Consider the following 19363-nt stretch of genomic DNA (forward strand, 5'->3'; position numbering starts at 1 on the left):
TTATCGAACGTGTGCATCGCGAACGACGCCGAGAATAAGATGAATGCGGCGCAACTAACAAAATCAATGCTGTCATCTTTTATATCCAGCGTCTATCTGGAAAATGGGTAACAGTCTGGACCTTGGGCAGATTTGGCAGATTCGGTACCCTCAGCTTCGGTACCTGATGAGCCGTACTCTTGCTTCGCTCAGGCAGGTTGTCGTCATCAGCCAGGAACGCTTCTTGATACAAAGTCCTTTCTTCGTCCTGTTGCTCTTGTTCCGCTCGCTTAGCGACGTTGCACTTTCGAACGCAATGCCAGATGGCCATCAACAATGCGAAAAGAACAACGGCCGGGAGTATGGAGATAAGAATGACGGTTGTACGGTGGCTGATCGTAAAAGGATCATAATCTGGCGTTGACATGACGAAATGTGGAACAATCTAGAGAGAGCGAGTAGGAGTTAATAAGCTGGAGATTCGAAAGAACGACACAGGTGTGTTCTGAAGTCTTCGACGAAAAGAGCGCAGCATGAGGTGAAGACACAAAGCTTCTTTGTAACATGATACTGTACATGCGTGCTATCGACAAGTCGTTGTTCTGGAAAACGATATTGGGACAAAGACATTTCACCCGTTCGGTTGCATATCCGGTACGCCCAAGTCGTTGCGCCCGAACTGGCAACAATGAGTGCATTAGGGCCAGATGCCCAATTACCAAAGGATCCACTGTATGAATGCTTCCGATCGATTCGATGTGTTGTGATTGTTCTGCGTCTGAAGTTTGTGTCCTGCTCGTGGGTATACAGGCGCGATATTTTAGATATAAAATCGAGGATAAGAGTACAACATAGATAAAACCAGTTTACTATTCATGTCTTGGAGCTAGTACAGCACAAACAGCGATTAGGATATTTCATATGCTACAAGATCAATCAAGTTATGTGTATCTGTGGTTCTCCAAACAGGTAAGACACGCAAGACCTTCAAGCCAATGCACAGGACGCAGAAGATTCTCCTGTAACTGAAACTCAATCCGCGCGATTGCAACATAAACAAAAATGACGACGGCAATAGTGGGAAGAGGACCACACTCGGGGGTTCGGTGTACGCAGTGAGCATTATAATAGAGTGGCGACGTCGAACTTAGACGGCTAGGATGAGAGCTTGAAGAGCAGCTTGTTGAGTGAGCCAGGCGTGCTCAATCATGACCTCGGTGAAAACGACAAGGACCGCCAACACAAGACGGGGTGGAAGGCATGGGCGGAGCAGCCTCCAAGGCATATGTCTCGGGTGTGTCAGTTGACACATCGACATGTTAATCGTTCATACCGGGCACTCTTTCATCCTTCTGGGTCATAGGTAGCCTTATAGAGTCGAAATGCGAAAGCAGAGTATGCCGCAACGTCCTAGGGGGGAACGGGTAAAAGGTCGAGGTGGTTCCGAGACAGTCCATCCAGAAAGTTTGATAATTGTAGCTATCAAAAGCTGGTTACAGATACCGCTAGTCCATGACAAGCGAGCGGCTCGCAATCACTGTTCCCACATTCGACTGCACTCGTGTCAAGATCTTGTGCTGGTGTGAGATATCGAAGGCTCATTCACCGACTTCTCTGACAGCAGCCATTATGCCTGAAGCTAGGCTGGAAACACTGCTTGCGCTACCGCTTAGCCGCCGATTATGTCGCTTCGAGGGGTCGGACACAGTGCTGATGAGACGTGCTTTGTTTGTCGGTTGTATGGGGAAGTAGTCTTCATTGTCGGGTCCTGCGTTGCCCATGAATCGGTTCGGTGTCCTTGCTCTGCTCTGGACAGGGCTCATTCGAAAGGCCTCTGGGCTCCGGCTCCAGCGCTGATTAGGACTTTGCCCACCTGTGTGGCGGCGCTGATGCCGTCGATCTGGCGTTGCAGCCGGCAACTGCAACCTTGAATTGATGCCTATCCACAATGCCTCTTCATCTTCGTTGCCTGTATCCCTCCAGCCACCTACACCCTCATAGTCGCGCGTGAGCTCACTACCCCCAAATAGGGCTGTGGAAGATTCACTTTTTGGCCCAAGGCGGGAAGCAGTGGTCGCGTCATTTCGTGAGGATGCCCCACTGGCATTGCTACCACTTCGTCCGTTGCGGTTGCGGGGCGGAGACGTTCTTTTCGGGGAGGCGGGCTGGTGCTGTAGAGCAACAGGCTTCGGTGGTGCTGGAGACATCCATGCGCTCAAAATTGCAGTACCCAGTTGCGTGTAAACTACAAATCCCCGAAAGGCCAAGAGAGAAAGTGCGATGGATGTGGTGACCACAGCGAATATTGCCAGTGGGATGGACACCAATATCGTGATAAATGGTGCTACTGCATAAAGCGGGTTCCATGGATTGAGCTCAATTCTCAAGGAACCCAGGCGAAATAACATCGTATGTCCAGTCGATGATCTTGCTGCCACAGAGGGCGATGAGGAGCTAGGCATGAGGGTTGACGGCCAGCATGTGAAATTGCGGAGACGCCAAGGCCAACACCCAGAGCCCTGTCGGCCCACAATCTCGGTCCGCAGACAATTGACCACGCTACCACAGTCCGGCCGCATGTCGTAAAGCTGCTGGTGAGAATTTCCATCGTTCGCTGCTTCTCGCTCTAAGGAACACGCTTCATCCCTCGTTTCGGTGACATGACAACACCGAGCACGATGGCACCCAACGAGGTCCCTTTGAATATGCTCTCGTACTGTTCCACCTTGAGACGAGTGGAATAAGGCTGACGCTTGATGCGCATAAAGGTTGCTCCAGTCACGACGAGCCAGACGCCGAAGAGAGCCTCGTAACGGTACTTCTCGTACGCTTGCTCGAGCTGCTGGCTGACCATCGCGGAGAGTAGGAAATGATGCGACAACAAGCGAAAACAAAAGTGCGCGTGCAAATGCAGCAGAGCAAGGTGCAGCCAGCGACGATATACAAAGGAAGATGGGTTAACGATCGAAAGATATTGTATCGTGACTGGTGACGTCAATTAACCCGTGTTTCCTCATCTCGTCATGCCGTTTTGCCGACCACATCCAGAACCTCGAAGCCAGGGCGGTGCACATCATCACACAATCACACCACATCGCAATAGTCCTGGCACCTACAAGCACAATCGGTCTGTGTTGTACAAACAACAACATATTACAGCGTTCGTGCTTGTATTGTTTGGTTTGGTTTGCTCTGTTCGATTCTTTTAGTACGATTCATCCATTCTCCTTTGTTCAGTCACAGTCTGCAGTCCTTATTAAGATATAGTCGCATTTGCGTTTTCCCTGTCCAAATAATGAGCTGATTCGACCTGGCTTTCCTGTTCAACATACTTTTCATTCATATGGCACCACACTGCTTGTCTCAGTACAGTTCTCCCGAGTTGTGCACAAATTACCACACAGGTCTGAGTACCCGCGGTAAGACCTGGCGCTTCGACAGCTCTCCGCGGATGGTCTCGAACGACTTGGCTCTGTCCATAGCTGTTCCCGTTGCCGTTGGAGTCGTTCTGATTGTGGCTATTCTCCTGGTGCCCAAAGGCTTCTTCTCATACGTAGCCTCTAAGATCTACACCGCGTCCTGCAACAGCAACACCAGCAATAGCACGCGGCGCTGGTTTGGTCGACATGCGCAAAACGAAACGTCTTCCATGAATGAGAAGTCGCAGCCGACGTTCGTCGAGCAGCACCTAGGGATGCTGCGCGCCTGGCAGAAGCCAACAAAGTATGCACGACATCTACAGCCGGTCCAACCCACGAAACCAGGTGATTCTCATCAGCCTTTCCGACTCACCGGTATGAGCTTTCGGTATTGGCAGGAGTTTCAACGCAATGCCAGTGTGCGGTGCAATCCCATGCACGAGTTTAAAGTGACTGGAGAAGGCGTAAAAAGCCCAGCATATTGGACCCAGGTAGGAAAAGAGATAGAAGCGCGCAAGTCATGGTGGGAGATCATAAAAGCGTAGCTGCGAACAAAGTACAGCATGAGTTCGTTACAACGGTTAGTTTTGCACATCCAAATATGAGTGTGAGTGCGAGCGCGAATGCGATCGAATGCGAACTGATACCGACCAGCATCTTTGATGCGAAACCAGGTCATGACTGAGCGTACCAGGTATCTCACTACGTACTGCACAGATAGCACGGGGTGCCCGTTACTTCTGCTGAGTGCTATTACTAATGCTACTTCGTAAGCAGCGGCACTTTCACAACGACTGCTGCGCCTGATAAGGGTGCGCTATGATCGCACAATCCGATAAAAGCCTCGTTTGTGTTTTTACTTTCAACTGATTGTCTAGCTTCTTAGCATTCGACCTTCTTGCATGTTAAGCAGTCTGCTCGTGTTCACGACGCGCTCAAACAAGTCAACGCAAATAGCAGAGCACGTGTGTTTCAACATCGTCGCATCATCAACGATGCGCCGCGCGACATACCATAACACCGGGCAACCCTAGGAAAACCACCCAGTTTGTTTCAGTCTTGGAACTTTGCGCTTTCGTTATCTACACGTCCATTTTTTTCTCTTAAACACCCATAAGCACCACTCTCTGTATGGTACATCAAGCATTCTTCATTTGTACTGCTCGTTCGTTTTATACTGGCCTACTTCTGTGCCACGAGCATTTGTATTCTGACGTAATGGTTTTACAAAATTCGCCTCGGACTAAATAAACCGGCGCACTGTTCATGGAAGCTCCCACGTTCAATTACAGACGCAGCTGAGGCTTAATTTGTTTCGCACTCCACATCCGTAGCATGTGGCATTTTGCCACCCTACCTTCCGTTGCTTTAGATATAGTGTCGAATCGATCCCCGGTCACAGGTACACGTTTCCCGACACAACTTCCTGGAGATGCTGTCGCTGTGGCAGGCCACAAGTACACTACGTTTAACACTTCATTCTATGTATTAACGACCTCTTGAGATACCCCTTTACTACTTGTAATAATGCTTGCTACTGGCAAGCCGGTCTGGTACCTACCATTCACCATTCTAGCGATTATTTTCTTCGTGGTTTCGATTGCAAGACTCGGATACGACCGATACGTGTTTGCCAACAGTCGAGACCCAGGCAGCTTAACAGCGTTCCTCTCAGCTGACACAATCACCGCGCTCAAGGACGATGCGCGATTACACCATGCCTTGTTGGGTCTTACCGAGTCGATTGCGCAGACCTCGAGTGACATTGGGCATAAGTATGGGTTCGAGGGCGTGAAAGATTTTGGAAATACTTTGACGGAAGGTGTTGCAGAAATACGCAAAAGGCAAGAGGTCACTGGCCAGAAGCGTGCACTTGTGGACGACACAACTCAGGCTATTGATAGTCTGCTCAGTGGCCTTAATGTGAACGCCAGCGGTGGAGTCAGCGGCATCATTGATAGCCTCAGCAACTCCCTCTTCAGTGGCCTTGCAACTCCCGCCTTGTTTCTTGGTGTTGGTTTTGGGTATGTAGATGGTCTCGCGATAAGGATCTGACTGACAGCAACAGCATTGGCGCATCCACTGGTCTGAACATCACCGACATGGCAACGGCCAAGGCACAAGCTTCCAAAGTCGCAATCACGTTCAACGCTACCGCAACAGGTGTCAATCTTGCGTTTCAAAACATCGGAAGTGGCCTGGCCGGACAGATTGCACCTTCATTGGGCCAGTTTGGAATGACCAGTGTCCTATTTGGACCTGCTGCTTACGCTCTGGCCTCTGGCATTGGTAACGCAACTTCACGTGCCCTCAAACTGACGAACCAGGAATTTCGGCCATCCGATAATTCCGGCATCGAAGCCGTGGCTGGGAATTTGGGCCTTGGGATAACGACGCCCATCGTATCGAACATCGACTTCCAGGCCGTGATGAAGAGTGTAGGAGGAAGTGGACTTGGTGCTTCACTCATGCAACAGTTACCTCAGATCGCGGCAGCTGCTGGCAATGGTCTTGGAGAGGGAGCGAGGAACGGTCTCGGATTCAAACAGGCTGGCCAAACTAAAAACCAGATTGCGAAGCGCCAGACGCCCACTGATACTTTGAAAGGAATCGACGTCCCCGGAGCTGTGAACCAATTCACCAAAGGTCTTAGTCAGTCATTCTTGACTGGTGTCGATGTTGGGAATCTCGCAAGCAGCCTCAATATCACTGGAAATCTCGGAGGCATGATAGATCCAAGCATGTTTCCAGCGCTGGCTGCAGGTGCTGGATCTGGTATTGGCATGGGATTGGCCATTGGTCTGGCGTTCAAGTCCGCAGACGCCGCACCGCTTATCGCTCAAAACAGTAATGACAGCATGCAGACCGCGATGGTGGCCGAGACCTTCACGCGAAATCTGGTCTCAAATGTCTTGCTCAACAGTACTGTCTTGCAAGGCATCGGCGCTACAATCTCGAGCAGTGAGCCCCAACTCCTTAAGAATGCTGATGTAGCCAAAGCCGCCGAAGGCTTCGGAAGAGGGACCATCGAGGGCATCTCAACTGCATTGTCGTCGATTGGAGGTATACAGAACCTTCTGAGTGGCAACTTCTCAGATGACGCGTTGATGAAAGTTCCTGTATTAGGCGCCACCAAATTCAACGATTCACTCAACGGCTCCTCGGTATCCTTTGCGCGCGGACTCATGGGCGAAGGGACGATCTTGATTGGTGAAGTGCTGAAGCAGTTGAACCAGAAAGCCAACCAAACTGGTCCCTCTGCGTCCTCAAAGCCAAAGCGCAAAGTTGTCGTGTCTGCAGAGGAGGTAGCTGTAGGTAAAGACCTGTAATTTTCCCCTGTGCTGCCTTTCGACTGACTTGGGCAGTGCCTTATGATGCAATCGTCGCCCGACAGGCTCAAAACGACACCAGCGCAGCTGCACCATTTCCACTAGCGATCAACGAAGCGACCATCATGGGCGGTGGCCAGCTAGCCATCAACATGTTGACATGCCAGGGTATCGGCGGTTTCGCATCTGTGGCACTCGGCGCTTTGAGTTCCAGTAAGAACAAGACAAGCATGATGGGCATGATGAGCAGTGTACCGCTGGACCCTCGAGCCGCAGGCTCTTTACCTCAAGGGCCGGTGGAGTTCACATCAGAAGGAAACACATTTCGAATCGTGCTCAAGGACGCAGAGATTTCGATTAACGGGTTACCGATCATTCCATTTGGCATCCTCACAGCTCTTCACGGTATGTTGACTACGGCTGTTTACTATATGAAATGCGACTCACCAACGACCAGTCCTTTTCATGATGCTTGCATTTCTGCTTACGCTGCCGCTATACCTCATCCTTGGAGTCATCTGGCGACTTTCGGTCTTAGCTGGCTATCCTGTCAACGAAGTGAAGAACAAAAAGTGGCGGTTTGGTCTTCTGATCACCTTCGGCATTTCTGCTGTCATTGGAATCTCACTCGGCATGGTTGGAATGGGGAACTCGCGGCATTTCAGGGATGCACATGGCGTACGTACACCATCAACCCATCACTGTTTGTTAAGCTCACAGACCTAGATCTTCGGTCTCATCGCCTTGATTTTTGTATTCCCAACGGTTGGTTTCACCATCGCCCGCCTCCGCTCCGAAGCTCTCTACCCCATATCGTCCACCTTTGTGGGCGTCAAAGCACCCTTCGCGCTTTTGAAGTCTCCCGACCAGAGGATCTATCTCATCAGTGGTATCCTCATCCAGCTCATCTTCGCCCTTGGCCAACTCACATTCATAAATGGCTTCTCAGCTCTCCGCTCTATATCACTATGCATTGTTGACGCGGTCCTGACCTCCAACTCTGTGGCAGGCCTCATGGGTCTGCTCTTGATGGTTCAAATCACTGCCGCCGGCATGGTAGGCATCCGCACCTGGCTGGAGCAACACATCGCAAAGCGCCAAAAAGCAGGTGTGCAACCCATGACCATTGTCGAGGCCGGTGTAACGACACGCAAAGACTCCATCGCGACATTTGGTTTTGGTGGCTCTCGTTCCACAGCACCTCCACCACTCGATCTCAAGCGTTCGCCGCCCGTCCAGCGCAACACGGGTGACCTGGAAGGCTTCGAAGACGAGAAGATCAGTACACCTTTCAACGTGCGGAAAGAGGGCGCCGACTCGACAGAATTCAACAGCCCGGGAAAACACGGTCGCCAGCCTTCGGCAGGGCTGAGAGAGAACCCATTCCTGTCACCGGCTGAACGGCGCGATCTCGACGACAGGGTCTATCCACAAACCGCAAACTACCAGTACGAATACACCTCTGCAATCGACGACAACACAGACTACTACAGCGTCCCCGTCGGATACCGAGCTCAAGGGGCTAAATTAAGCTCCGGGCGGCCATCCTCAGAGCTTGTCGATCCTTTGAGATCACCACTTCCGTCCGGGCTGCGCGCGGGCGGTGGACAGCAAGGCTACGGCTCGAGTCCACCCAAGACACAGGGCGTCACGATGGCAGACTTGTTCCCCCCGCCACCTCCCCCGCCTGCGGATGAGCAGTACCAACTCACGGGTAAAAGCGCGAGCAGCAGTTATTCACGACCGTTTGATGGCAGAGGCAGGCCGAGTAGTGAAGCGATGAGAGGTGGGGGGTTTGGCAGTGGACCTGGTGGCACGGTAAGAGTGCCGAAGGAGACGCAGTTTATCTAGATAAGGATTGAATGTGCATACCGTGTACTGAACTGTAATCATGTGAGATGCTGAAACAGTGCAATTGGCAAATGTTTGAATTTGTGAGGCGGTTCCCTTAATTGGGGTCAGATACATCTCGTGAGCAATTTTTCGTGATATCGTGCGGGTAGGCGCCGTTAGGTGCAACCCCAGTGTGTTTCTCATCAGAGTTTCATTTTTATGACGTTAGCATGTGAACTCACGCCGTAATGCCTGTCACGCCAGCTTTATACAGGCAGCTTACTCACCTGAGGTATCACTTTAGATGCTCAAGATCCAGAATTCTCCGTCTTTATGGTCGACTGTCAAAGATATCAAGAACACAACTACAAGACCAAACACAAACCTGAAAAGCAACATGCCAAGGACAACCTTTCACTTCGCCTCCGTCAGCTTCTGCAACAGTTCCCTCATACTCCCCGCATACAGATCAAAATCGCCAAAAACCTCGGTAACAGGATCATGCTCCTCGAAATCCAAAAACGCCGTTTTGAACCCCGCCGCTCTCGCCGCAATCAAATCCCACGCATGCGCAGCAACAAACCACCTCTTCCCATCGCCCTTGTGCCCGAGCCCCTGCTTAGTCAAATGGTCCTGGGCGCGCTCATAGACCTTGACATCCGGCTTCGCGATCTGCAGATCATCGCACGACAGCAGATGCTGCTCATCAAGCTCAATATTCGCGTTATGGTAGTAAGCAAGCGAAGTCTCTACACCTCCGTTCGTAACGCCATAGACGTCCCAGCCAGCCTCTCTCAGACCATCAAAGCACTCTTTCAGCCCCTCGCGCGGCCCCATGCTCTTGAATGCCGTCATGATGGCCGCGACGTCGTCGTCGCTGACGGCTGAGGCGGGCAGGTCGACGATCAGACATGCGCGCTTGAACGTCAGTTTTAGGATCTCGGCGATCGGCTTGTACGCCCCGGCGAGCGAGACGTAGGTGAAGTCGCGCTGGGCGGCGTAGAACCACGCGAAGAAGAGTGTTTTTGGGTCGCATCTTGCAGTGGACAGTTTGTCGCCCAGGCGGTCGTGGATGGCTGTGATGGGGACTTCGAATTCGAAGCAGGTGCCGATTACGTCAAAGGACGCCGAGGTTGCCATTTCAAGGAGTTGTGCGTTGTTCGGCGACTACAAAGCCTCGTTTGTGGCTGGATCGACGAGGATTGTGTTGCAAAGAAGTTTACGCTGACCTACAAGGTGCTCTCGGGTGTAGGGATGTTGGTGATGATGGTTGACGTCACACGTGTTCTAGGCCCTCACACAATTTGCCGACTACAAACATCTACAATGCTTACAGACAATATCGATAGTTTGTCGTCTGGTAAGTGTCGAGAGAGGATGACAAGAGATGGATCTCCACCCCTGCACCCACGTGCTCGCGTAAAGGCCAGATGCTGGCCTGATTGAGGGGATTGCTCCATAGACTAACCTCTTGGCTCATCGCAGTCAGACTAGTCGGCGTCAGCTCTTCTCTACACGACCTCATTAAGTCTCTTCTCTTTCCACTTCCTCATACCAGATCATCTGCTGAGATGCCGTCTGTAGGCAATCTGCTCTACTACAGCGCGGTCGTCGCTTGGTCCGCGGCAGTCTACCAGTTCTTGATCAAGGACATCCTCACGGTCGGTCTCGGTCTAGGACGGGTGATCCAAAGCATCGATGAATTCCCCTACTCGTGTCAGCGCATCGAGCATCCGCAGCTAGAAGCGTGCGAAGACCTCTGGCTCGACGGATCAGATCGAACTTTGTATGCAGCATGCGCCGGTACTAGAAGCCGCATGGCCTGGAGCCCTGCCATATCCAAGCTCGACGCATCCGGCCGCAGACCCTCTGGCGCGGAGATTGTTGCTCTGGAAATCGATTCTATTGCCCCTAATGGCTTCTTCTCTCTGCGTTCAATTAAACCCACTGGTTCTTTTGGTGCACAGGGCAATGCGATTCTCGACACAGTCGGCTTCACGGGGGAGTTTATCGACGACACAACCATCCATTTCTACTTCCCCAACGTCCCGCCCTATCACGGAACCTACTTCGACGCAACAGAGCTGGGCGCCAACGCCACCGTGGAGGTCTTTGAATTCAAACGAGGCAACGATGAAATGAAACACGTCCGCACCATCCAATCAACCGCTGTCTGGTCCCCCAACCGCCCAGCCGCGGTCGGCAACGGCGACTTCCTCGTCACCAACGACCACGGCGCAAAAGTCGGCTGGCGGAAGCACCTCGAACCGCTCATCGGCGGCGGCACAGTCGCCTACTGCTCTTCCGAGGGGAAATGCCATTCCGCAACCCCCGCGCCCGGCATCGACATACGCGCGAACCTCAAGTTCCCCAACGGGCTAGCCCGGGGCGAGGACGGGCTCATCTACGTCCCCAGCTCGGCCGACGGGACCATCAAGGTGTTTGCGCTGCAGCCGAACAGGACGCTGACACAGCTGCACACCATCCGCGTCGGCATGCCGCTCGACAACGTGTCGCCCGATGCTCGCGGCGACCTGTGGGTCCCTGGGTTCCCCGATACTAGGCAGACGTACAAGGGTGTTGCGGATCCGTACCAGCACGTGAGTCCCGCGACGGTGTTCCGGGTCAGGAAGGTGAGTGGCGCAGGGCCGGGCGAGCTGGAGTATGAAGTCAAGAAGATGGTGGAGGATAGGGAAGGAAAAGTAATCAGTGGCGCTACGACGGTTGTTCATGATGTCAAGACTGGAAGGTTATTCATGGGCGCTGCTGTTAGTCCGTTTCTCGTCGTCTGTGAGCCGAAGCAGTAGGTGTGAGATGATTCGACTCTGTGGGGGATAATTCGACTCTGTGGGGGATAATTCAACTCTGTGTAAAAGAAAAATCTCTAAACCAGCTCCTCTCCCACATCACAGAATAGCCAGAGCGGTGAAGATGCAGCAGCGAAGCATTTCCCACTTTTCCCACCCCAATTCCGACTGTTTGAAAACATGTCAAGTCCTCTACATATCTACCGAGCAACACAACATCTTTCATGTAGGCTGAGTGGCTCATGGAATTCGACGGAGCGCTGTATCCGAGTCTTCATAACATAAGAGGCTTGTGTGTCAGAAGGCGCATGTATAATAAACTACTCTTTTTGAAAAGATGGTGGTATTATTTATCTTATTAATTTAACATGATAGGTTTTGCTTCTTATTTAGATTCTCTGAGTTCTATGCAAGACTAGTCTGTTTGTGAAAGTGTCTATGCTTAGTAGTAATAACTAGCTACTATCTTGCTGACTATAAACGTCTGCTGCTTAAGCATAATTAACCTCTCTCTAAGAACGCGTGGGCAGAATGATTCGTTATTCTTCTAAGAAGGTGATCGTATAATCTCTATTATAGATTACACTTGCAGCACCTCTCACCTTAGCGCAGGACTATTCTCATCCCTCTGATACGCGCTCGCAAAGTCCAGCTGTGCCAACTGCCCAGTAATGTGATCAATCTCCTGATTGAGATCGTCCAAGTTCTGTGCGAGAGTGGTGTGCTCGTCAAAGCGTCTGTGCTTGGTGGCATCGGCCACCATCTCGCTGACCATGAATTTCTGCTCCTCGAGCACAATCAGCCTCTCTCTGAGCTCTTTCTCTTCTGTTTCCATGGCGGATACCTCGCTGCTGCCGACGACGCTACCGCCAGATTTGTCGCTGGCCTTGATGGCTGCTAGGGCACCGCCTCCAGTGGGTCGGCCTTGGGGCGCGGCGTGTTTGAGAATTTTCGGTAGTGAGCGGAGCGGGAGCATGTGGAGACTTAGGAAGCTGTAGGCTTGCTGGTAGACGGCTTGTTGGAGCCGCTTCTGTGTAGGTGATTCGGTTGGTAGGTCGCGTATTCTTTTGGCAGCTGCGTCGAATTGTGCGAAGGCGTCCATGAGGCGTTTGCGCACTTTTGTAGCATCTGTGAGTTGTTGAGGCGTGGGTGGTCTTTCAGGATCCTGCAAGGCTGTCAACAGCTTCTGAAACCGTGGTAACAGCAGTCGAATGCCTCTTTCAAACTGTGCCAGGTTCTCGTACGCCCGCTGGTCCTTTGGCCGTTGGGCCATTTCACGCTCAAAGTCGCTCCTGCTGAACAAGGTGTGGTTGCAATCCTTGCACATGCGCACGTCGACACTCATTTGGTCGGTGATTTTCTCTGACCTGTTCGGGTTGACATTCAGACCGATCTCTGTCGAGCAGGCGGTGTTTGGATCGCCGCAGACCACTCGTCCACACATACGGCAGTGGTGTCTCCGAAACGTGTAGGTGGAGAACTCCTGCTGACAGAATGGGCAGTGTGAGACTTTTGCGTCTTCCTCCCAAGTGATGATGGACTGCTCCAGTGCCTTGCGCTGGTTCTTGGCCGTGGAGATGCCAACCGTCGACAGTCCGAACCAGCGTCCAGCAGTGGGTGTGCCCTCGGCCGGCGGCGGGTCGGCGAGTAGTTGTGTCAGCTTGGTGAGGCGCTTTTCCAGCCGGCTGACCTCCATGTGCTCTCGGTCTAGCCTCTTCCTTCGAATCTTGGCAAACTCGTCAAAGTGGTTGCGCTCCAGTCCATGGTGGTCGTTGTACCCTTCTCTCGACTTGTAACACGTCTCACACACACGGCACCAGATACCGCGTACGGGTTCATGTTTGGCTGCTCGTGACAGCTTCATCTGGTAGAGGGTATGGTCTTCACAGAACAATTGCCCGCATTGCCTGCAGTTGACGGCGGACTGGCTGTTCCCCAAGGCCACGCCAGAGGCTGTGATGGGGCGTCGGCAGAGGGGGTCTGAGCACACGTCTCGATAGCCAGGTCTCTGCCAGTGCGCTCTTGTGACTTCTTCCTCCGGATCTCTGCGGATGATGGGCGCGGGTGGGGTGTCGTGGGCGGTGCGGGTGTGCGAGGCAGGCGGCGGCGTAGGGGCGCTGTTGGATTCGAAGACGTCGAGGCCCTTGAGCTTCTGGTTCAGGACGGCGAGGGGCTGGAACTTCTTGGCCTTGACCATCTGCTCCTCGAACCAGTTCTTGACCTCATCCTGCTCTTCCTCGACGAGGTTCTGGTGGTTGTCGTCGAGATGGCTGGCGACATGTCAGCGCTGTGTGCAGGCAAGGGTCGGGCGTGGAGAGGGCAGCACCGGTTGAGCTGGAGGAGCGTGACCTGCCGTCATCAGTTCACTGCACACGGTATGGGCAACGGCGATGGCGTACCATGTGCTCATTGCATATGGGACACGCCAGACGACTGCTGGCACGAGCGGCGGCATGCTCACTGGGGCCCAGCAGGACCTTGCTGCCAATGTCCTCTCCCGTCTCGGCGATGCTGGCGGGGCTGACGGACGTCTGGCTGCTCAGCGACACGGAGCTCTCCGAGGGCGACAGCAGGCTCACGTTGCGGACATGGCCGTGCTGTGGCTGCGGTGCTTGCAGCGTGTGCGGGGGCGCGGGGGCGGGCGAGGCGGCGGGCGAGGCGGCGGGCGACACGGCGGACGACAGGTTCCTCCCGCTCCCCAGCACACGGCCGCCGCCCAGGGACCTGCGGGAGGCCATGGTCGAGGGCAGAAGGGGACTCGCAGAGTATCTAGAAGAGGTGCAGCGCGACGTGGGTCGCGCGGTCCGAGTTGCGAGGTACGGGGGTGCGCTAGGCGTGGGCGTGGCGCAAGGATTCCTGTGCATGGGCATGGGCATGGGCGTGGGCATGAATGAGCATGTGCATGTCCATGTCCATGTGCATCGCGCATGGCGGGCAACGCTGTACGCCGGACGCCTGACGCCTGACGCCTGACAATGGACGACGGACGCCTGACAATGGACGACGGACGCCTGACAATGGGCAATGGACAATCGACATCGACAATCGACAATCGACCATGGACGACGCCAAGGCTCTGGCCTTGCTTGCTGGACGTCGCCGGTGGCCCGGTGCACTATCGATAGCGCTGCCGTCCACGCCTCGCTGCGATCGAACGAAATGCGCCGCCTCCCCACTACCCATCTCCCACCATGGCGCATGAGCAAGATTTCCCGGAGATCCAGGGCGGCGGCTCCCTCATTCTCGCCTGGCAGATCCGCAACAAGCGTGTGCTCGTCGTCGGCGGCGGCGAGGTGAGTGTGGCCGCTATGCGCACGCGATAGCAATTGACCGTTGACGCCAGCACAGGTCGCCGCTGGCCGCATCGTGAACGTTCTCAACGCCGACGCCAACATCACCGTCGTTTCCCCGCGCGAAGGCCTCAATCCAGAGGTCGCCTACCGAATCGAGCAGAAGCAAGTCGACTATGTCGACCGCAAGTTCGAGCCCTCCGACCTCGAGGGCGTCGACATGGTCATGACCGCCGTCGACGACCCGGAGGCCTCGTCGCAGATCTGGAAGCTGTGCAAGGAGAAGAGGATAGCAGCCAACATTGCCGATGTGCCGCCAGAGTGCGACTTTTACTTTGGCAGTGTGCACCGCGACGGGCCCCTCCAGATCATGGTCAGCACAAACGGCAAGGGCCCAAAGCTGGCAAACATCGTGAGGCGCCAAATCGCTGCCAACCTGCCGCCCAACATTGGCATGGCCATCACAAGAGTAGGCATGCTGCGCAAGAAGCTGAGGCAGGTCGCGCCCGACATCTCAGAGGGGCCGAAGCGGATGCAGTGGTATGTGCCATCGTCGCATTCTCGTGCAGCCATGCTAACACAGTGCAGGATGATCAAAGTATGCGAGGCGTACTCTCTTGACGATCTCTGCTCTATGACCGAGAGAGACATGGAGCAGCTCCTTGGCTTCTACAAGCCCAACGCGGCACCCAGCCTTGATCTGCTTCGTCTGCAGGAGCCAGATGGTGCATTCGATGGGCCTTTCCTCATCTAAGCTGAACATGGGCGGCGTTCTAGACAGGCATATAGACGGACTGGGTAAGCGGGCGTTGTCACGCATATCTACTCCTTCAACACACTATCAGGCTTTCTCCACTCCAGTCGTCGTCTGCATTCATGACCTCACGGCATTCGAGCCAATCAACGTTGGGTGGCCCATGCGTCGATCCCTCATGATTCCTCCGTCTCTGACATCCAATCCCGCAACACCACTACATCTCAGCACCGCCCTTGCGCTGGCTCCACTCCAGTCTTGGACCATGGATCTGGCTCAACGCCCACCTTACAGCACTATCGACTTTAAAACACTTGCCAAAGCCGATCCAGACTTCAAGCAAACATGGCAAGCGTGTTCCGGCAAACTCGACTTTCAAGACCCAGCCACCCTCCAATCTTTGTCTAAAGCAATCCTCCACGTTGACTTTGATCTTGAACTTGCTCTGCCAGACAATCGACTCTGTCCTCCAATACCCAACCGCTGGAATTACGTGTCTTGGATACATGGCCTGCTCGACTCTACATCATCGTCTCACTCCAACAGATATGACCCGGACAGAGACGTCGTCGGTCTGGATATCGGTACTGGCGCATCGGGCATCTACGCCATGCTGTGCATGAAGAGCAGACCCAAGTGGACCATGTGCGCGACGGATGTCGACAAAGTATCGTTCGAATCGGCAGCTGCAAATTTTGCTCGTAACAACCTGCTAAGCCGCACGAAGATGCTGCACACCACTTCTTCAATGCCTCTGATACCACTCGAAGCACTATGCCTACAGCAACTGGACTTCACGCTCTGCAATCCCCCCTTCTTCACCGACTCTGTCGAGATGGAAAAGAGCCTCAGCGGCGAAGGAAAAGCTACGGGACCCAATGCGATCTGCACAGGCTCCAACAATGAAATGGTCTGTCCTGGCGGCGATCTCGGTTTTGTCACACGGATCATCAACGAATCACTAGCTCTACGTGACAAGGTGTCATGGTACAGTAGCATGCTCGGCAAGCTCTCCAGCGCCAAAGCCGTTGTCGAGCTGCTCAAAACTAACGCCGTAACGAATTGGGCTGTGGGTGTTCTGGATCCAGGCACGAAAGCGGGAACGAAGAGGTGGGTGGTTGCATGGAGTTTTGGTGACATGAGACCACGGAACAGTATCGCTCGCCCGCCCGGTGGTAGCTTTCCGCACGATCTGCTGCCTTTCCCAACTTCATATAACATATCGCTGCCTTCTACCTTCACCGGCTCTGCCGCGTTCGCCAAACTGAATGATCAGTTATCCACCCTGGACTTGGTTTGGAAATGGAACGCGGCGACATCGAGTGGTGTCGGCGAAGCATCAGAAAATGTCTGGGGGAGAGCGTACAGACGAGCCTACGAGCGGCGGAAGAGGGAAGGTCAAGTGGAAATGCGCGGTGGTACACACGACAAGAGGACTCAATTAGCTTTTCGCATCACAGTCGTAGATCTGGCCGGCGAGATCGTGCTGGAATGGCTCAAGGGAGATGATCAGGTACTGTGGGAGAGCTTCTGTGGGTGTGTGCATCGGTGGTTCAAAAAGACATAGAACACTCCTGCCTGTTGGAGACGTTGTGCAAACGGAAGGAGCGGGAATCAAGTTTTGAAGCTCGCCTCCACCACCTGTCTTCGCTCTCTCGCCTTCACTCGTCGCTTGGTCATTTCTACCACTCACGTCAAATGACGTTTCTCACAGTTCCTCATCAACACGTCACAAACACAATTCACTTTCCCACTCTCTCCCTTCTGACGCTTCACAACACACGTCCCTTTGCAGGCACATCACCATGTCTTCTCCCTCCAACAGCGCAGTCTACTTCACCTCGTCGACAGAGCTCGCCGACCTCGGCGCGGCCCGCTTCGACCACGACACCGCGGCCATCGGCGACAAAGATTACGCGCTCAACTCCTACGCGCCAGTCACAGTGCAGTCTGGCCGGGCGCCCAAAGGTCTCGAGGACCAGGTCTTCGCGTGGAACACCTTCCAGTACACGACGAGTGAGAAGAACGAGAAGGAGGAGAAGAAGGGCGATCTGCATGAGGGACAACTGCACCGGCAGAACAGAGCTGCCGCTGGGGTTCAGCCGACTACGCTGGCGTCTGAGAATCGCCCGGCGTCTTACGGTGGTGGGAGGGGAGCTCAGGCTAGACGGGGAGGCCGCGGTGGTCGAGGTGATCGAGGAGGCAAAGGTGGTGGGGGCGTTGGTAGAAGTGATGGAAAGCCAGATGCATTGTGCGCGGGAAGGAAGCCGGAGGGTAAAGCACCACCGCTGGCAAAGGGATTTGCGGAGGAGTTAGATAAGAGCTTGTTTTGGGAAGGGCCCATCGTCTGAGAGTGATACGCCTCTTGTTCAGACATGCAAATTTATAAGCAACACTCACAGTGTCACTGCTAAGCTGAGTGGTATCGGGCTGGTAATCACCGCACTCAATATTCTGACAACAGTAACTAATATCCCAGACAGGACCGCCATCACGTCAACGTCAAAGTATTGTCATGTCACAACAGTCACTTGGCTGTGACGTGGCCCTATGAAGAATTTAGTACCTGCGCTTTTGGTGATACGGGATCGCAGCGACATCTCTTGGTGTCGGTACTGAGTGATGAATGCTACAACGACATATAAAGATGATCATTCGCATCTCTCGATAGACGCCATCTCGGTACAACAAAACAACCCTGAAAATTTACTACTAACCTCCACAAATTCGCTCGCTGAGACAAACATGAATCTATGCAGCATTACTGAAACTATCCCAGAGCGACGAGGTCGTATAGACACTCCGATACTAGAAACGCTCGACGAACGCCGCCGAACATGGCTGTACCTTCTCCGCAACCAACACTACGAGCCTCTGATCTTCGATATACTCAACGACGAGCTTCCGAAGTATGCAACCAGCTGCGCCATTGACCCTGCTGAGTTAACTATACTCACGCGTGAATGCGCCCTTATCTTGGCATCAGCACCTCGCGTCTTCTTTGCAGCAGTAGAAGGCAGTCTAGTAGGTCGCATGATTTCTGACACTGAACTTCAAGCAGAGTACGCATCCATACAGCAGCGCGCGCATCACCAGCCCTCGATCTATGCTCACCTCCTCGCTGACGACCGGGGTAATGCGCCAACACCAAATCAGTGCCTAGTCATCCGCGATATGGTGCAAGACTACTTGAGCGGAGATCCTTCTGAGCACGCTCACACCATCGACAACGTCACACCACCACTGGTGTTACTCGAAGCATCTACCAAAGGATACCGTAAGTACCTCCACACCCCAAGTACTGACCGGTCACCCAAGCGAGTCGCAACCCTCCAACGCTTCTGCAGCGGGATCACACTCCGCTATACTCAGACATCACCACACCTTCACAATACGCCTCTTCCCTACCCACCTAGTGAAGTCGGCTACGCACTCCAAGCCCATCGGCGACTGGCACAGCACCGCGCCCACCGGTCCTCCAACCACGTCATGAACCTCGTCGAAGATATATGCACGCAACTTTTCCGCACCAACGCACTGACACAGCACTTTGAAATGCACCAGTTCGTAATTTACCTCATCTTCCGGCCTTCCCAGGCAGCCATTGCGGAGATCTTCTGCTCGGGGCTGCTGCAGTGCTGGGTCGAGGGTGGGGGGTTCAACGCGTGTCCGGCTGGGCGGAGCGTCGCGAGTTCGAGGCGGGTGAGTGCTGGGCAGTGGAGAGTCTATGAGGAGGCAGCTAGGGAGGTGAGTCTACTGGATGCGCGAATGGAGGGGATGAAGGAGAGAGCGGAGGTTTGGAGGGAGGCGTTGTGCTGGGAGGATGAGGACGGAGATGTAGAGAAGAAAGGCGTGAAAGGATGATAACACAAATATCCCTTGATATCGTTCAGCGTAGTATTAGGTTCAGCAGTCACTGTTGAAACGGCGCATGATGCAGAATGAGTGTGAA

General features: G+C 53.7%; 11 protein-coding genes across 11 annotated transcripts, besides 6 other annotated features; 7 read left to right on the plus strand and 4 right to left on the minus strand.

Annotated features, from left to right (window-relative positions):
- Positions 1–1577: 1577 nt before the first annotated feature.
- On the minus strand, positions 1578–2558 carry EKO05_0000651 (uncharacterized protein; the record flags this gene model as incomplete). Its single annotated transcript, XM_038944752.2, has 1 exon — positions 1578–2558. One exon carries the CDS (start codon positions 2556–2558, stop codon positions 1578–1580), a length of 981 nt encoding a protein of 326 aa, XP_038803193.2.
- Positions 2559–2605: 47 nt separating this feature from the next.
- Positions 2606–2833, minus strand: EKO05_0000652 (uncharacterized protein; the record flags this gene model as incomplete). The annotated part of the gene is made up of 1 exon (XM_038944753.1): positions 2606–2833. The coding sequence occupies one exon, from the start codon at positions 2831–2833 to the stop codon at positions 2606–2608; it is 228 nt and encodes a 75-aa protein (XP_038803194.1).
- A 489-nt stretch (positions 2834–3322) lies between these two features.
- On the plus strand, positions 3323–3943 carry EKO05_0000653 (uncharacterized protein; the record flags this gene model as incomplete). The annotated part of the gene is made up of 1 exon (XM_038944754.1): positions 3323–3943. One exon carries the CDS (start codon positions 3323–3325, stop codon positions 3941–3943), a length of 621 nt encoding a protein of 206 aa, XP_038803195.1.
- Positions 3944–4001: 58 nt separating this feature from the next.
- Positions 4002–4037: a tandem repeat.
- An 888-nt stretch (positions 4038–4925) lies between these two features.
- On the plus strand, positions 4926–8578 carry EKO05_0000654 (uncharacterized protein; the record flags this gene model as incomplete). Its single annotated transcript, XM_038936365.1, has 5 exons — positions 4926–5422; positions 5467–6713; positions 6764–7132; positions 7185–7405; positions 7454–8578. The coding sequence occupies 5 exons, from the start codon at positions 4926–4928 to the stop codon at positions 8576–8578; spliced, it is 3459 nt and encodes a 1152-aa protein (XP_038803196.1).
- Positions 8579–8974: 396 nt separating this feature from the next.
- On the minus strand, positions 8975–9700 carry EKO05_0000655 ((S)-2-haloacid dehalogenase; the record flags this gene model as incomplete). The annotated part of the gene is made up of 1 exon (XM_038944755.1): positions 8975–9700. The coding sequence occupies one exon, from the start codon at positions 9698–9700 to the stop codon at positions 8975–8977; it is 726 nt and encodes a 241-aa protein (XP_038803197.1).
- Positions 9701–9886: 186 nt separating this feature from the next.
- Positions 9887–11367, plus strand: EKO05_0000656 (uncharacterized protein; the record flags this gene model as incomplete). Its single annotated transcript, XM_059635473.1, has 2 exons — positions 9887–9920; positions 10145–11367. 2 exons carry the CDS (start codon positions 9887–9889, stop codon positions 11365–11367), a joined length of 1257 nt encoding a protein of 418 aa, XP_059491456.1.
- Positions 11368–11965: 598 nt separating this feature from the next.
- EKO05_0000657 (carboxypeptidase Y-deficient) lies at positions 11966–14105 on the minus strand (the record flags this gene model as incomplete). The annotated part of the gene is made up of 3 exons (XM_038937073.1): positions 11966–13637; positions 13694–13716; positions 13767–14105. The coding sequence occupies 3 exons, from the start codon at positions 14103–14105 to the stop codon at positions 11966–11968; spliced, it is 2034 nt and encodes a 677-aa protein (XP_038803199.1).
- A 94-nt stretch (positions 14106–14199) lies between these two features.
- Positions 14200–14298: a tandem repeat.
- A 13-nt stretch (positions 14299–14311) lies between these two features.
- Positions 14312–14341: a tandem repeat.
- A 3-nt stretch (positions 14342–14344) lies between these two features.
- Positions 14345–14389: a tandem repeat.
- Positions 14390–14424: a tandem repeat.
- Positions 14425–14435: a tandem repeat.
- A 123-nt stretch (positions 14436–14558) lies between these two features.
- Positions 14559–15411, plus strand: EKO05_0000658 (Bifunctional dehydrogenase and ferrochelatase; the record flags this gene model as incomplete). Its single annotated transcript, XM_038936661.2, has 3 exons — positions 14559–14660; positions 14716–15197; positions 15246–15411. The coding sequence occupies 3 exons, from the start codon at positions 14559–14561 to the stop codon at positions 15409–15411; spliced, it is 750 nt and encodes a 249-aa protein (XP_038803200.2).
- Positions 15412–15589: 178 nt separating this feature from the next.
- Positions 15590–16978, plus strand: EKO05_0000659 (23S rRNA (adenine(1618)-N(6))-methyltransferase; the record flags this gene model as incomplete). Its single annotated transcript, XM_059635474.1, has 1 exon — positions 15590–16978. The coding sequence occupies one exon, from the start codon at positions 15590–15592 to the stop codon at positions 16976–16978; it is 1389 nt and encodes a 462-aa protein (XP_059491457.1).
- Positions 16979–17216: 238 nt separating this feature from the next.
- On the plus strand, positions 17217–17762 carry EKO05_0000660 (uncharacterized protein; the record flags this gene model as incomplete). The annotated part of the gene is made up of 1 exon (XM_059635475.1): positions 17217–17762. The coding sequence occupies one exon, from the start codon at positions 17217–17219 to the stop codon at positions 17760–17762; it is 546 nt and encodes a 181-aa protein (XP_059491458.1).
- Positions 17763–18156: 394 nt separating this feature from the next.
- EKO05_0000661 (uncharacterized protein) lies at positions 18157–19275 on the plus strand (the record flags this gene model as incomplete). Its single annotated transcript, XM_038944756.1, has 1 exon — positions 18157–19275. One exon carries the CDS (start codon positions 18157–18159, stop codon positions 19273–19275), a length of 1119 nt encoding a protein of 372 aa, XP_038803201.1.
- Positions 19276–19363: the final 88 nt, after the last annotated feature.

This window comes from Ascochyta rabiei, chromosome 1 (genome assembly GCF_004011695.2).
Source record: "Ascochyta rabiei chromosome 1, complete sequence".
Taxonomy (NCBI): Eukaryota; Fungi; Ascomycota; class Dothideomycetes; order Pleosporales; family Didymellaceae; genus Ascochyta; species Ascochyta rabiei.